We start from the raw sequence: 16,192 nt of genomic DNA on the forward strand, positions 1-16,192 counted from the left end.
CCATCGGCCATCAACCCTTGGCAGTGACCTGAAACAGAAAGTCGACCGAGCTCGTATCATCAGCTGGGATGAAAGTGATGCCAGCACCCCTGAGAGTGAAGCCAACAGGCTGAATGAGCTCATTTTGAAGATGAACATTAAAGCAGGCAACACAGCCAGGGAAAGGAGAAAGGTACTTGGCATGATCAACATTTCAGTTCGAATGCCATCTGCTTGCTGTTGAATTTTGCCCGCCGTGGAGTTAATCTTATCCATTTGGATAGAAAATGGATGAGAGTAGTGCATTTTGGATTTTGCCTGTGATGAGGTTATTTCTGCATGAAGGTTTTTCATTCAAATTTTGAATAAAATGGATTAAAGTATACTAACTGATGACATGGCCTGTTATGTGGCTGGTTGTCACGACAAGGAGCAACTGATGTTTCACCAAGACAAGACTATCATCTGAGGCATGAGGATCCAGGCTTTTTGATCCTAGATATCCACTAACAGATTTGATCGTATATGCAACATCCGCATGGTGTGAATTAAAGGAATGTTTTACTTTTTGTTCTTTGTGTTTTACATCAGGGACTAACTTAATAGATTCATCAGTTATGCATGGTGTTAATAGTCGATTTACACTTTTGATATTACTGAACAGTCAGCTCACTGATTGTGTATCTTATCTGAAGTATGTCCTTCTATGAAATCTGGGTCTTGTTAAATCCAGAATAAGCGACTCCGAAAGTAGGCATTATGCTTAACTACCATTAAGAGAACACTCATAAAAAAAATTATGTGATTTAGAAATTAATCAAATAATTACTATAAATTTTGTCAAAGAAAAAATATCTCGTTCACGTTTTTCTTAAAATAATAACTACATGGAATGATAAAAATATAACTTTTTTTAAAGGAATACATTGTTACACTGGGCAAATTAGGCAGAGTGCATAAATTTGCCCTTAGTCTTGGTATTTATGGTTTTTTACATGCTAAAAAAAAAAATGTATTAATTTTGACAAATATTTCATGTCACAATATGAATTGTATTTTAAATGATTGCGAAGATTCTGACTGTTGAGTCTTATCATTATTTTAAGTTTAATCAAACATATTTTCGTGTCACCAAATATTGATGTTAGTTGTACATATGTGTCGCACACTGTGAGCATTATATTTTGATTCTCATGTCTATGTTTCCTGGACTGTAGATAGAAAGACTTTGCTTGACAATACCTTATCTAACTCATCAGCTGGTTTCAGTAATCAGTGGTTTAGTTTGACACAGAAATGCTTGTCTATTCTGAAACAATGCGAGATGAGATGAATTTTGTATTGGACAAGAACAGTCTCATAAATGTATTTAACATATAGATTCTAGATGTGTTTAAAATTTATTCATGTCACCAAAGACAGACAACATCACTATGATTAATCTGTCATGTCAAGACAGATTAATGATATACTGCTCAAAAGAAGTTAAGGAATATCATATATTTTCATACTGCTGTATTAACTATCTACATCTTAGGCCAGACCAATTTTATTTCTTGTTTTACGGATTTTTGTCCTCAGAAAACCTAAAGGCGGGAGGTAAAAAAAATAAAAATCACTAGTCAAAGTAATATTTCTTTTGCATACTAAAAGTATTTTATTTTTGGCAGGTTATGAAGTGAAGTTTTGGAGCGGGGAAAATTAATTTTTATTTTTGTTCTTATTCTTGAAAAAATACGACCGGCGGATCCGTAAAACAAGAAATAAAATTGGTCTGGCCTTATCTATACATGAGAGAAAAGATAGTTTTCATTGACTTCTTTTGAGAAGTATACGGGTATATGTATTTCAGTGAAACTTTAAGAGACACTTGCAGGATCAGCTAAGTGTTAATCAATAACCCTTAATATGATTTGCAAGATCTCCCATGATTTTTACTCTTCCTAATCATGTGACAATGGACATGCTATCTGTGGTGACATTCTACTCACCTGCACGCCTTGTAACAGATTGTCAATAACCAGCTGGGAACCAGCAATGTAGACTTTGTATACTTATGCAGCTGTCAACATGGTATTCAAAACTGTTTCACGTACACATCCAGATATTTCATCTCATGTTTGACGGTTCCTACTTTGTCCCCCAGTATGTCTACTGTCACATGATCACTGACGAGCAGAAATCCCATGGATCCTGCACCTGAGAATGGTGTGGATACCATGTGTGACCTTCTGATTGTCATTGGTGATCGCTGCTCATGCTGTCAATCACTGGTTTTGTCTGGCAAGGATATGGAAGACTATGACAGCGCTATGATATTTCTAAACGCATGTACCTCTCAATTATTTATTTACAAACCCTGATACCAATACAACGTGTCTGATCAAATTACCATCATATAGCTAAGATCGAGATGCGTTGGTACTAAGTAAAGAGAATAAACATGGCATTTTAAGACTTGATTTCTATTCGAATGTTTCTTCTTCTCACTGGTCTTGATGTTCGTCAAGGAAAACACTTGATGTGTTGAATGTTTGTCCTATAAAGTATGTTTCTTTCTTTGGTGTTTACTTATTCGTGTGTGTGTTTATGTGATTAATTATGTTTTCTTATCAAGCTACACCGGGAGAATCGTCTGCATCATCAGCCAATTAATAAGCCTCTTTTTCAGACTGAAAATATGTTAAATTCTGCTTGCAAGTGTGTGTGGTCTTGTGTGCATGTGAAATATGTGGTTGGATGTTTTTAGAATTTAGACAGTTGTATTAATCATAAACACTTAGTTATGAGATCCCGATCTTCCCTTTCACCATTCATTATTCATTCTATGTGTATTAAATCCGTATAAAAATGTTGTCTTTGTAAAGAAAATTAAAAAGATTCTTAATGTTAATAATGAATACTATTTTTAAAGGTGTAACTGTCTTAATTTAACTCGTTCATAAAGTGAAATTAATTTCCATTCTTGTAGATTTGTATAAACTGAATTTGATTAAAGTGAAGCAGACAAAACTCTTTTTTAATCTATCTGTAAGTTTTTGTGTGATGCATTAAGACTATAATTCTGACCTGTGTTGTGTGTCCCTGTCACCAGGGGCGTCTGGCGGACTCGTACGAGAAGCTCATGCAGGATCTCAGCGCAATGAACAGAATCGTATCTCAGACTTCGAGCAGCTTCTGAAGGAGGACCAGCAGATGGGAGATGAGGCCTACAAGGTCCAGAGTCAGTTGGAAGCTCACAAGGTAAACGCCTGTTGCATGTCACAGATTGGAACATCATGTGAGAGGCCTGGGTTTGATTCCCCACAGGGCTACAATGTGTGAAACCAGTTTCTGCTGTACTTGCATTGCTGATAATTGTGTAGACCCATCCTCATTCATTGTGGTACAAAATAAAGCCCCTTTTTTAAGAGGGATTGTGGCAACAGTCACATGAGACAGTTGTGTAGAATTTATTTGTTAATTTGGTTACTTAGCCATAGTTACAATATCAGATCGTGGAGCAACATAGTATGAAGATAGTGATACATTGTCTCATTTCAATGAATGCACTATGTTAACCAGTCATGTAAATACATGCACTTGGTGCCTCAAAAGTCACACATACATTGAAATATTCATCAGGATAGTATTACAGTGATTATTATAATCCTATTGCGTCTCCAGTGGAGACTGACTCGTGAAGATCCGGGGTAGAATAGGTCTTCAGCAACCCATGCTTGCCACAAAAGGCGACTATTCTTGTCGTAAGAGGCGACTAACGGGATAGGGTGGTCAGGCTCGCTGACTTGGTTGACACATGTCATCGGTTCCCAATTGCGCAGATCGATGCTCATGCTGTTGATCCCTGGATTGTCTGGTCCAGACTCGATTATTTACAGACCGCCGCCATATAGCTTGAATATTGCTGAGTGTGGCGTAAAAATTAACTCACTCACTCCAGTGGAGACTGCAGAAGTTCCATGCCAGAAACCTGTGATCATGTGTTTGAATTCCAGATTTGATCTGAGTATTTTTCCAGGTTTCCATTTCTGTCTTTCTTCCCATTTTAGGGGCAGTGGGGTAGCCTAGTGGTTAAAAGCGTTGACTCATCATGCCGAAGACCCGGGTTCGAATCCCAACATGGGTACAATGTGTGAAGCCCCCGCCGTGATGTTGCTGGAATATTGCTAAAAGCGGCGTTAAACTAAATTCAGTCAGTCAGTCAGTCCCATTTTAGCTGACATATGACTAAAATACTGTTCTAAGCTGTGTCAAACCAAAGTGCATCTTCTTCCTCCAGGCTATCCATGAAGAGATCACTAGTCACCAACAGAGGATGCTGTCTCTGGTGTACCAAGCGGAACAGCTAACTGAACACTACCAGGAGGAACTGACGCCAGAGCAGGTCGTGGAGATTCAGACCATGGCTGCTCAGCTGAAGAAGAGTCTCAACAAGGTCAGCTATGAACCTGTTCAGGATGTGGTCATATGCTAACTGGTGTCAGTGACATCACGTCCTGTAGTATGAGAGGGCCATGGAGTAGCTTTGGGTTGAAATGTTCTCTCATCACATGGATGAACTGTGTCTTATCCCCCACATGGGTACAATGTGTGAAGCTCTTTTGGGGTAATAGTATGTTGATAAAAACTGCATGAGATTAGACTTTCACTCATTCTGATTGGTGAAAGTTGCTGCACTGACTATATTTAGGACAATATGGAAAACCTTTTGAGAATTGGCATGAAAACCATGCTCAGTCACTCACTTGTTCTTTGGTATCTGTCTTTGGTAGTGTTGATTTCCTTCAGTTCTCAGTTGCAGCCATGTTTTCAGTTACACAGTTGAAATAACTCTCTCTGAAATGAGTACTAACATACTTTGCTTTGTCAGCAAATGTCAGAAAGTTGCAAGTATACAGACACTGACAGCAGTGAATATGGATCATGCATTGACACTACTATAATCCTGTTCAGGTGGTGAAAACGTCCGAGACGCGTCTGAAGCACCTATCTACAGCCCTAGAGGAGTTGACCAAGTACGAGACCGAGCACAACAAGTTCCTGGTGTGGCTGACGACAGCTGAGAAGGAGCTGGACAGACAGGAGGAGTGCATGCAGAGATTTGAGGATCTCAAACCACTGGCAGACAAACAGAAGGTAGGAAGATGCTGCTGTTGCCGGAGGGAGTCAGATGTTTGCGGTTCCTGTGACATGTTACCTTCCCATCTTTCAGTCCTGTACACCCTCCAGTCTGTACCTCAATCAGCTCTCTGTGTATCAGGATAAAAAGGAAAATATTCGAAATAGTGTTCCACAATGCTTCAGTCTGTCTCAGTATTTGGAATACGTATCATTTTGAAATTTGGAATAACCACACCAAGTCGTGAAAATCTGAACTTTATTTCCTGATTCTTTCTACAGATCTCATATCCTTCATTTCAGAACCTGTTGTCTGACATTGTGGCCCATCAAGCTGATCTCAGGTTCATGTCAATGACGTCGCAGAAATTCATGGAGGAAGCCAAGGTATGTGTAGCCTTTATTTATTGTGATCTTAAGGTTTCATTTTGGTGGCACAGTGGCTCAGTTGTCTCAAAGGGGAGGTGGGGTAGCCTAGTGGTTAAAGCGTTGGCTCGTCATGCCAAAGACCCGGGTTCGATTCCCCACATGGGCACAATGTGTTAAGCCCATTTCTGGTGTCCCCCCGCCGTGATATTGCTGGAATATTGCTAAACTCAGTCAGTCAGTCAGTCAGTTGTCTCAAATCCTGAAATTCAGTATTGGCGTCTTGTATAAACCTGTGATCATGGGTTCAGATCCTGGTTTGCCTAATTATCTTTCTAGGTCTTTGAATACCTAATTCTTGCATCATTTCTTGCTTTCCTCCATTGTCATGAATCTGACATACCATAATATGGCTGAAATACCCTAACTGTTCAATCACTCAAGTCACAGTCAATTTCATATAAAGAAAACAAAAAGTTCTTTCTAATACAAGCAGCTTTCACATTAAATAGTCCAGGTGAGTATAATTCTGATGAATATATTGCTTTCCAGCTTCACAAACTGGAGGTTGAAGCTTTCAAAGCAGACCGACAACGCCCAGCTCGCCTCAGTCTTATCAGTATGGAGGGTCTGGCAGCAGAAACTGTCAAGGAGGATTTCAAGGAAACCCAAACACGCTACCAGGATCTGAAGGGCAAGTGCGGCAACTTTGGTGAAAGGTTGAACGATCTGGCCAACAAACAGAGAGACTATAATGACGTGGCGTTCAAACTGCTTCAGTGGCTGACAAAAGCTGAAGACAACCTTATGTCCATCAAGCAAGAAAGTGGATCTCCTGATCCCAACAGACTTCATGATCAGCTGGAAAAGCTGAAGTCACTTAGGACTGATGCCATTGCACAGTCTGGTGTTGTTGATGATTTCCAAAGAAAAGGAAGGAACTTGACCAATGGTCTGAGTGGCATCTCTGCTGACCCACAACAACTTGGTAAGATGCAAGATACTCTGAAGGACATTACCAGCAGGTACGAATCACTCAACAAAGACATTGATGAACAGACAAAGAATCTACAGACTGCCATAACCAAGTCTCAGGGAGTCAAGGAGGCTGTCGGTGGTCTGCTCAACTGGATGAAAGATGCTGAAAAGGTGATGAAGAAACAGAATGCAATCAGTCTCAACCCAGACAATATTCAGGAACAGATGCAAGAGTTCCGTGCTGTTGAGAGTGATATCTTGAATCATAAGTCCAGCATTGACTCCATCAAACAGGGAGCCATTGATCTCATCAAGACCTGTGACCTTGAGATGGCCCGTGCCCTTGAATCACAAGTTGAGGACATAGACAAGCAGTATGCTACCATTCAAAAGAAGGTTGAGGTCAGAGGACGCGACCTTGAGGATGTGTCAGCTAATCTGAAGAAATTCCAGGATGAACTTAAAGACTCAAATCAATGGATAGTAGCAAACATTGATAACATGGAATCAAAGGACTTTAACAAAATGCCAAGTGAAGAGATGAAATCAGAACTGGAAAAAGTAGCTAACCAGAAGAACAGACGAGCTGGATTAGTTTCTGACATCAAGAAACTTGGTGACTCCCTTGTGAAAGATCCAAGAACAGGAGAAGTGACTTCTGTGAAGGACTCCCTTGCCGAGCTAGAGAGGAACTGGGATGACCTGACTGTTCTTCTGGCTGACAAGGAGAGAGAGAGGCAGAACAGAAGGAGAAACAGGACAATGAATTTGAGAATGCCAAGACCTTGATTCTTCTGTGGCTGGCAGCGATAGAGTCTCAGTTGGATTCCTTTGAGCCTGTTGCTGTTGACATTGAGACAGTGGAGCGGCAGATTGCAGAACTACAGGTGAGACGATGCCACAAAATTAAACTTTTGGTTGTAGAAATTATGACAGTATATAATTCACACTGAGTAATCTTAATAAGCTCACTTTTAACTCTCTCAGACAGGACTTAAGTTTGAAGAGGGGAAAAAATGGCTGAATAAAGAATTCAGGCTGGTAATTAATTAAAAAAAAAAAAAAAAAATCTAATTTGGAATCAGTTTGTTTTGGATTTTGTTAAAATGTTAAGTTGCTTCTTTAGGTTTGGGGTTTTTTTTCAATTAAAATTTGGGATGTTTTTTTTCAGCAATCAAATTCAAAATGTTTACGTTACCTGTTATAATGTTATGAACAATGTTGTGTATTTTGGTAGCAACAGGAAAAAGGTTTTGTCTAAATCCTACTTTTGATTTTATTTGTTCTTATTTGTTAGTACAGCCATCAAGTTTAAACAAAAATATTGTTTTACTTCAGCCAATGCTTGAGGAGTTTGAGGGTCATGGTGAGAAGGTGGATGAAATCAATGACCTTGGCAATGCTCTTGAGATGATGCAGTCATCCTCGGAACGACCTCTCAGCCCATTCAGAAGGATCAACAGTAAGTTCCAGCTTACTACTGCTTGCTTAGTGTCTTGGACCAGATGCATGTCAGAACTGCATTTTGGCATTTTCATGATCACCAGTCATTTCATTCAAATTCAAATTTCAGATTTTCTGAACTTTTCAATGTTATGGGTTCTAAGTAGATAGCAAGGTTTCAAACCTTTTTTGGTAGCTGGGAGCTGAGAGCTTTATTATCCAGATGTAAGTTGGCAAGCAATATGGGTTTGATAGATAACCAGTTCTGATATTAAAATCAGCATTGCTTGCATATGTATGCAGTGTCTTTATGTATGTACATGTATCTTCCTCGAGGTTGACCTCATTGCTGCCAACTTGTATCTGGTAGCGGTTTGAGACTGGACACTTGCTCTGACTCTCAACGATTTAAGGATCTGTGTTAGGATTGTCATAAGATTTATTAACCAATGCTGTCAGGAGGACCAACTTGAAGGGTTTGGTGCATTGTATCACAATCTGCTGTTGAACTGATCCACTTTGCAGTGGGAGTTTCAGCACTTTAATTTCCATTATTTCTTCCAAAAGCACCCATATCTTTATTGATGGTTTCATGTTGTAATCTAGTTCACTGTACTTAAATTTGTAATTGCAGTTGACAAATTCTTTTATGCCCAAAAACGTCAGACAAATATTCACATTTATTACTTATGATCATCTTTATCATAAGATAACCTTACCTGAAACATACTGTTTTGGACATAATTCTATATGCGATTATATACAAATAACAATTTGAAACAAACTGTGAACATGAAACCATCTATCTATACATCCTCCTTCACCGTCATGCTCTGTGCATCCACATCTTGCCCGTCTGCCACCAGGTCGGAGACGCCTTGGTCTATATTCTTCGCGACTGCGTACCCCTTCCCCCACATTCCCCACGTCCCCGACCACTCTGGCCACCAGCCCTCTGTCCAGCGAGTCCAGCGGGGTAAGCAGCAGGAAGAGCAGCTCCGACAACTTGCTGCTGGACGGTATGTACATCTCCTCGTCATTCATTCACGTCCATTACCTGGGTTGAGAGGATTTGCTTGTATTGCACCTTGGTTGAAGGGTTCTCTTTACCATAGTTTTTGGTTTGGGAATACATTTATGATCGTTGACCAGGCTGTTATTCCTTAAAGTAATCATAGTGCTACTGCTGTCGTATGTCTATATTAAGTATATGCGACTGTCTTAGCACTAAGATGCTTTTTAGAATATGGTACTTTTTATATTTATTCAGATTGTCTACAGATAACTATTACCAGATTTGATATAGGAATAAACATTCAGGTTTGTTTTTTTCAAAAGAAAATCTATTTTATTAAGTTCAGTGCATGCTTATAAAATTTAAATTACTTTTCTTTAAATTTTGAATGTACTTACATATTTGTTTATTCTTTTTAATTGATTTCTTATATATTCAAAGAAAAGTATTTATCTCCAAATAGAGGAAATCAAACTTATTTAATAGCATGCGCCTTATTTTGTGTGCTGTGAGTGGAGAGTACATATCAAAGCATACATAAATAGAATAACATATATTGGTGGTGTATTGCTGTATTTAAGATAATATTCAGAGATATTTGTTGTGTACCCTGTATCTGTACTGTGGACCCATATATAGATGAACCAGTGTATCATGAACACAACTAACATGGCCGACCTTGCATGTCTAACCCCACCATTAGCAGACCAGGCAGGCCACAGACACGGCACAGTGTGCACTTGCATTGTACGCACATGATTAGAATTATGTGTATTAATTAAAGTAATCATTATTGATCAATAGTGTGTAATCTCTGATCATTGATTTCGTGAAAGTATGTGCCATCATTGTATTTTTTATCCAGTAAAGCAAGTAAATCTAAAACTGAAGAGGTGTTTATAAGGTTTAACGTGTGCCGTTTGTTCCAGAATAGTCAAGATTTAAGTAGTCATGATTACTACTAATCGCTACAGTAGCATAAGATGTTCCATGGAAGACCATGGACTGTCTGTAAAACAGATGTGATATTTTGTCCTATATGGTTGGACACATAATGAAATTATGAATAACACCTTGCTCCCTTGAATACATAAGACCATTTGCATTCTTGATCTGTCACTATGACTTTTGCATCAGAATGGTTTCTGATTTTTTTTTTCGTGTGAAATATATTCAACCATTTCAGGTTTCATCAGTTAACAAATATATTTTTCTTTCAACACCTTCAGTGCATGTCTGCAGATTCAACTGAATCTTTGTTAGTGTTAAGATGACATTAAGTGAGTGACAGATACCCTTGTTCAGATCTGTCTGAACTCGACAACACTTACTAGACATAAAAGAACATCTAAAAATTATGTTCATTGTGGGTTTTATTATTCTTCAATAAACAAATGATTTCTCCAAACGTATAGGTCAGCAGTTATTGTTAAGATGACCTTAATGGCTGACCAATGCTGTTGTTCAGATCTGTCTGAAACTGGCCAATGGCTATTTGACATCAAACACTGTCTGACATATATACTCAGCAGCAAAATAAACATCAGTACGAATTCAACATTAGATAGACACAGTAATCAAATCATTACAGAAATTGACATAATAAGCGGATCAAAAACAATTTTTCTGTACAATATCTTGACACATCAGCGAATAACTGAATAACAATTCCAAGACATTACGTGAACGTTTGCAGTCCTTTCAGACTCTTGACTTCAGTATCTAGTGTGACCACCAGGAGCGTCAATAACTGCAGCACAGCGTCTATGCATGGAGTGCACCAATCGATTGATGAAGGCCATTGGCACCTGGAACCACACTCTGAGAAAGGCCTGGCGCAATAAATCGGATGTGTTCGGCCTTGGTATGACATTATCCAGTCTCCTCTGAATTTCATCCCAAAGATGTTCAACTGGGTTTAAATCAGGACTAAGAGCTGGCCATTGCATAATGTTGACACTGTTGTGCTGTAGGAAGTCCCGTGTAGCTCTGGCAGTATGGGCCCGGGCGTTATCATGCTGGAAAATGTTGTTCCGGTGACGTGCGAAATATGGTATGACGTGGGGTCTGAGAGCTTGGTCGATGTAGCACACCGCTGTGATGCCGCCTCCTCTCCCTGGACCAAGGTTCTGGAACACCACAGGACCCACTCTCTGGTTCAGGCCTATTCCACACCATACCATGATGCTTGCACCTCCCCATGAGTCTCCTTCCAATACACATTGGTCTGAGTATCGCTGGCCATGTCGTCGCCATATTCTTGTTCTGCCATCTGCAGTTGATACGCAGTACCGACTCTCATCTGTGAACAGAACAGTTCCCCACTGCCTGCATTGCCAGTTTTGGTGTTGTAGGGCAAACTGTAGACTTCACGCCCATGACGAGGGGTGAGGATAGGTCCACGGTAAGGTCTACGGCAATGGAGGTTCCCGCTGTTAAGACGTCGGCGTACTGTATCAGTACTGATTGGTTTTCCGTGTGTCCCCACTGTCTGGCGTGCTGTTTCTGATGTCTGCATGAAGGGATTCTGTACATGCTGTTGCACAACATGGCGGTCTTGTCATCTTGTGGTCACCCTTGGTCTGCCAGTACGGGGGCGATCATTTGTGGTGTTGGTGGCCCTCGGAAACATTGCTGCAGCCTGTAGATGGTCCGAACGTTGACCTGGAAGTGATTGGCAACGGCTTGTGCAGTGTGGCCAGCTTCCAGTTTTCCTAGCGCCTGGTTCCTCTGAGCTGTCAGGATTCGCAGCATCCTGCTGACGTTGTAATGTGAATGTTTCAACCAGGTTTGGGGGTGCATTTTATAGGGCTGGTCCTTGTGAACAGCACGTGCAGCATGAGTTGCATGAAAAACATGGAGAACACCATACCATCTCCGAGATCAGATTGCGTTTTTGAGACCATTTGCTGGGTTCCATTCTGTGTTTGGGAAGGAATGCCTTTGCTCAAGTAAAGTTGGAGATGTTGTCAAAAATATACAATCAAACATTAAGTGAGTTTACAGTTATCCGTTTCTACGAAGGAAAATTCCAAACTGACGTTTCCTTTGCTGCTTAGTATATATTACCATATTAGGTTTCATTAATTTCATAAATAATTTTGGTTTCAAATACAGTGACATATTTTGTTTTTTAGTTGATATAGCCTTTAGTGACTGAACCAATGCTGTTGTTCAGATCCATCTGAAAATGGTGAATAGACATAAAATCATCTCATGAAATGTATGCCGGGAATACACGGTTTACCCCAAAAATCTTTCAAGTACAGGACCGAATCTTTATTGTTATGTTGATTAACGTTAATGACTGACCAATGGTGTTGTTCAGATCTGTCTGAAACCCAGCAACAGCTGTTGGACATCAATCAACGGTATGACATCGTGGGCGAACGCATGGCTGACCGGCAGCAGGAGCTGAACACGGTCCTGGCCAGCATCAAGACCTTCCTGCAGGACCTCCAGGACATGCTGACCTGGCTCGACATGAAGGACGGCGACATCAGCAAACAGGTGGCCTCCATCCCCACCAATGAGAAGGAGGCCAAGAGGAAGCTGAAGGACCATGAGGTAACAGATGCAACTTGCCTGAATTTTCAGTTATAAATATTTGTATAAAATAATTACCAAATTCCTGTTCAGTCATTATCAGTTATTGGATGAGGATGTCGACTGGTTTTTCTGTCAGAGTTTTTGAGTTTTTAACTTCTTTGAGGTATTTAATGTTGTTGTGAAAGACTTATGCAAAATGAATGAGAAATAGATCGTTGACAATTTATTTGAATTTTGTTGTGAGGGAGAAGAAAAGTCTAGTTGAATGCCACTTTTTGTGGTTGTTTGCCTGAAGTTGATGCGGGGGGTTTATGTTGGTATGGGTGTAGATACTGATATAGGTGATGTGTTTTAGGCATTCCACCGAGAGCTGTTGGGCAAGGAGGGTCTCGTGGAGGACATCAGGAAGAAGGCTCAGCACCTGCTGAAGACCAAGCCTGGAGTCCCTGGACTAGACACTCTTCAGTCCCAGATCTCACAGCTAGGTCAGTACCTCAGAATCTGTGCAGTATTGGTAGTGAACAATCTCTTCACTAATTGACAGGACTGTCACAAAAGAAATTATACATCTAATTAACCATAATGAATACATGTTCTTCCAATTGTCATAACCCGTGAAGGTCCGGGTTAGAATATTGATGTTCAGTAACCCATGTTTGCGCAGATCGATGCTCATGCTGTTGATCACTGGATTGTCTGGTCCAGACTCGATTCTTTACAGACCGCCGTCATATAGCTGGAATATTGCTGAGTGTGGCGTAAAACTAAACTCACCCCAACTGTCGTAAACTCAGATTGTGCTTGACGAATCTAGTGTGACAGGAAAATGCCGTCACAGAAATTAGTTAAATGACTGTGAGGATTAAGTTCTTCCCTGAAGTGAGATCATATTTTCTGGGCTTGCTAAATCTGACACTCTTTATCTTACTGCTGATATTCCTGAAGACATTTTCTCGCTGTTTGTTTTCACCAGATGACAAATGGCATGGACTCCGCGCGCTACCTCTGAGCAGCGCCGTAAGAGCCTGGAGGACATGGTGTCCCACTTGAAAAGCCTGCGTGAAAATGGGGATCAGCTCAACAAGTGGCTCACCCAAAAGGAGAAGATGCTTGACGTTTTGGGGCCAGTTGCTACGGAGCCTGCACTCATCCAGACCCAACTGGACCAGGTCAAGGTGAGTGACCAGATCAAAGGTCAAGAGCATATTGGGTGTTTTGACCTTGGCAAAGGTCAGCCAGCATTGTGGAGGTAATCTTTTAGCAGTTGTTTGAATTTTTATGGCATTTTATAAAGCCAATATTGGAATTAGGATTTAAGACTAGCGAGAGGTATTATCATTTTAAAGACTAGATTCCAGTTATCATGTATCTAGATCTTGATAGTATTCATATAAGCAAGAAACTGAAAAACTGACCTTCTCATGCCTGCACTCATTACTCACTTTGGAATAGGTTTCAGAAAGAATTCTTATTGAAAATGTATTATATCTGTAGGTCCTTTCTGAGGAGTTCAGCAGCCAGGAGCCCTTGTACGATCAGTTCATCCATGCTGGTCACTCCATACTGGACAAATGTGACCCAGAGTCACGTGACGCTGCTACCATCAGCCGCAAGATGGACACCATCAGCAAGGGCTGGGAGAAACTGCAGAGCCGCCTCAACGAGCGACAGTCCAGTTTGAGTGCCATAGAAGGCATTGGATCTGAGTTTGCACAGAAAACCAGCATGTTACAGAACTGGGGCCACGACTTCCACAACCGACTGGACTCGCTCCCACCCGTCAGCCCATACCCCCGAGAAACAGAGCAGGCAGGCTGATGAGATGATTGTAAGTGGCACCTGGTTCCAAGCTCAGTTAAATTCTATGTGACTGTGTATGCTTCAGAGGAATTGAACATTATAGTCTTGCTGAAGGACAATTTATTTCCCACTTGTGGTTTGTCAGTTGATTAAAATTCATCTCACACTTGCTTACAAGAAGTGAAACAAGGTATTAATATGTTCCTATCTCCCTGTAGGAATTGGCGGAGGAGATGGTCGAACAGACACCTGTGTTTGCTCGCACCAAGGAGTTGTGTAAACAACTCAGTGAGAAGACCAAAGACTCTGCCACCAAAGCAGACCTTCGTGCCAAGCTGGCCAGGGTTGAGAAAACCTTCGCCGATGCCCGAGAAGAAAATGGGTAAGATTATAGTTTAATGATACACTAAGAAATATTCCAGTCTGGAATTATTGTGCCTCTACAGTCGTAAGGTTATTTGACTTGGATCGTTTCATGCTGTTTGGGCTCAAAATGTTACTTAATTATTAAATATTCTTATGAATGGTATGCATAAATTGAGACATATGTTGTCTCTCTGTTTTAGATGCAAGGAATGAAGCTCTGGAGGTGGCTGGCAAGGAGGGGCAGAAGTTCGCTGCTGACTGTAAGGAGAACCTGGCATGGATCACCGATGTATCTCGCAGACTCCGAAACCAGGAGCCTCTCTCTGGGGATCAGAATGTGCTAAAGAAACAGGCAGATGATCACAAGGTATGGAGTGTAGAATTACAGCTGAATTAATTTGTCAGCATGGAAGAGAGATAGAAAAATCATGTTCATGTTGTGTCGTATTCTACATAAAGAAAATTAGTTTGAAATTACTACCTTGACCAAAACATGTCAGGTCAACTCTACTCACTCACCCTGTGTGTTTTAAGGTTTTGCTTCAAGATCTTGCTGCCCAAGAGCCTGATATAAAGGATCTCTTGGACAAGGGACAGAAGATACTTGAAAAAGCTTCTCCAACCATGGACACAAGGAATATCGCAGAAACCCTGGATCAGATCCAGGCAGAGTGGAAGGATCTCCAGGACTCGGCCAAGGACAAGGAGCAGGATCTTGGTGAAGCCAAGGCCCATGCCAAGAAGTACCAGGACTGCCTGGACAAGATGCTCATGTGGATGGACATGTCAGAGGACAAACTGAAGAAGACTTCGCCAGATAAACTGGATAAAGACACTGTTGGCAAGAAGCTGAAGGAGCTTCAGGTGTGTTGGCAATGGATACTGGTGGAGAAAAATTATGATGGTCATGAGAAAAATGACAATGTGTGAAAAATAATGATGATGATGATGATGATGTATTGTGAAAATTTACAAATCAGTTACTAATGTGACAAGAGCCAATTTGAACAGTGTTCTTTTACTTTTTCAATATCTTTGTAATACAACACTCACAGTCCTAAGAATATGTTTGTCATTTCTTACAATTCATACCTCTTGCCCTAGGTTGATGTACTGAGGGTATAGACAAGTCCAAAATTCATGTTTGTTTTGTATGACAGGCCCTGCAGAATGATGTCCTCAAGAAGACCCATGACCACGATCACCTGAACCGGGAAGGAGAGGCCCTGATGGAATGTGTGAAGGATGGCCGACAGAATGTTAGGAACCAGCTTGATGACCTAAACAACCGCTGGGAGCATCTCAACTCAGGCATCACCGAGAGGAGCCAGAGTCTGGAGGACCTCCAGCAGAGGCTGGCTGAGATCCAAGACAACATGTCTGATGCCACCGGCAATCTCCTCAAGTGGGAAAACAAACTGGAATCTCATCTTGCTCTCGGACAAATGTCAAAGGATCCCAAATATCTGGACAAAATCAAGGTAGCCATTAAATTCTGTTAATAGAGATTGTGTGTTAGGGAAGAGCGTTGTCTACATTGCAGCAATTCGCTGAGGAGGGTTGCTTCCTTTGGGC

At 40.9% G+C, this 16,192-nt stretch overlaps 1 protein-coding gene across 1 annotated transcript in view; it reads left to right on the forward strand.

Moving 5' to 3' along the window:
* The window catches only part of LOC124275279 (microtubule-actin cross-linking factor 1-like), a 252,296-nt gene that overhangs the window by 201,017 nt on the left and 35,087 nt on the right, over positions 1–16,192 (forward strand). Inside the window, 20 exon segments of the mRNA XM_046710761.1 lie at positions 25–172; positions 3,074–3,118; positions 3,121–3,222; positions 4,262–4,417; positions 4,936–5,118; positions 5,404–5,487; positions 6,019–7,170; positions 7,173–7,331; positions 7,783–7,906; positions 8,754–8,906; positions 12,231–12,469; positions 12,807–12,936; positions 13,425–13,444; positions 13,447–13,626; positions 13,946–14,266; positions 14,470–14,633; positions 14,674–14,699; positions 14,818–14,984; positions 15,152–15,481; positions 15,778–16,098. Of these exon segments, the coding sequence (XP_046566717.1) occupies positions 25–172; positions 3,074–3,118; positions 3,121–3,222; positions 4,262–4,417; positions 4,936–5,118; positions 5,404–5,487; positions 6,019–7,170; positions 7,173–7,331; positions 7,783–7,906; positions 8,754–8,906; positions 12,231–12,469; positions 12,807–12,936; positions 13,425–13,444; positions 13,447–13,626; positions 13,946–14,266; positions 14,470–14,633; positions 14,674–14,699; positions 14,818–14,984; positions 15,152–15,481; positions 15,778–16,098 (4,204 nt within the window).

This window comes from Haliotis rubra, unplaced genomic scaffold, assembly GCF_003918875.1.
Source record: "Haliotis rubra isolate DU_JTF1 unplaced genomic scaffold, ASM391887v1 Scf2, whole genome shotgun sequence".
In the NCBI taxonomy this organism is placed as follows: Eukaryota; Metazoa; Mollusca; class Gastropoda; order Lepetellida; family Haliotidae; genus Haliotis; species Haliotis rubra.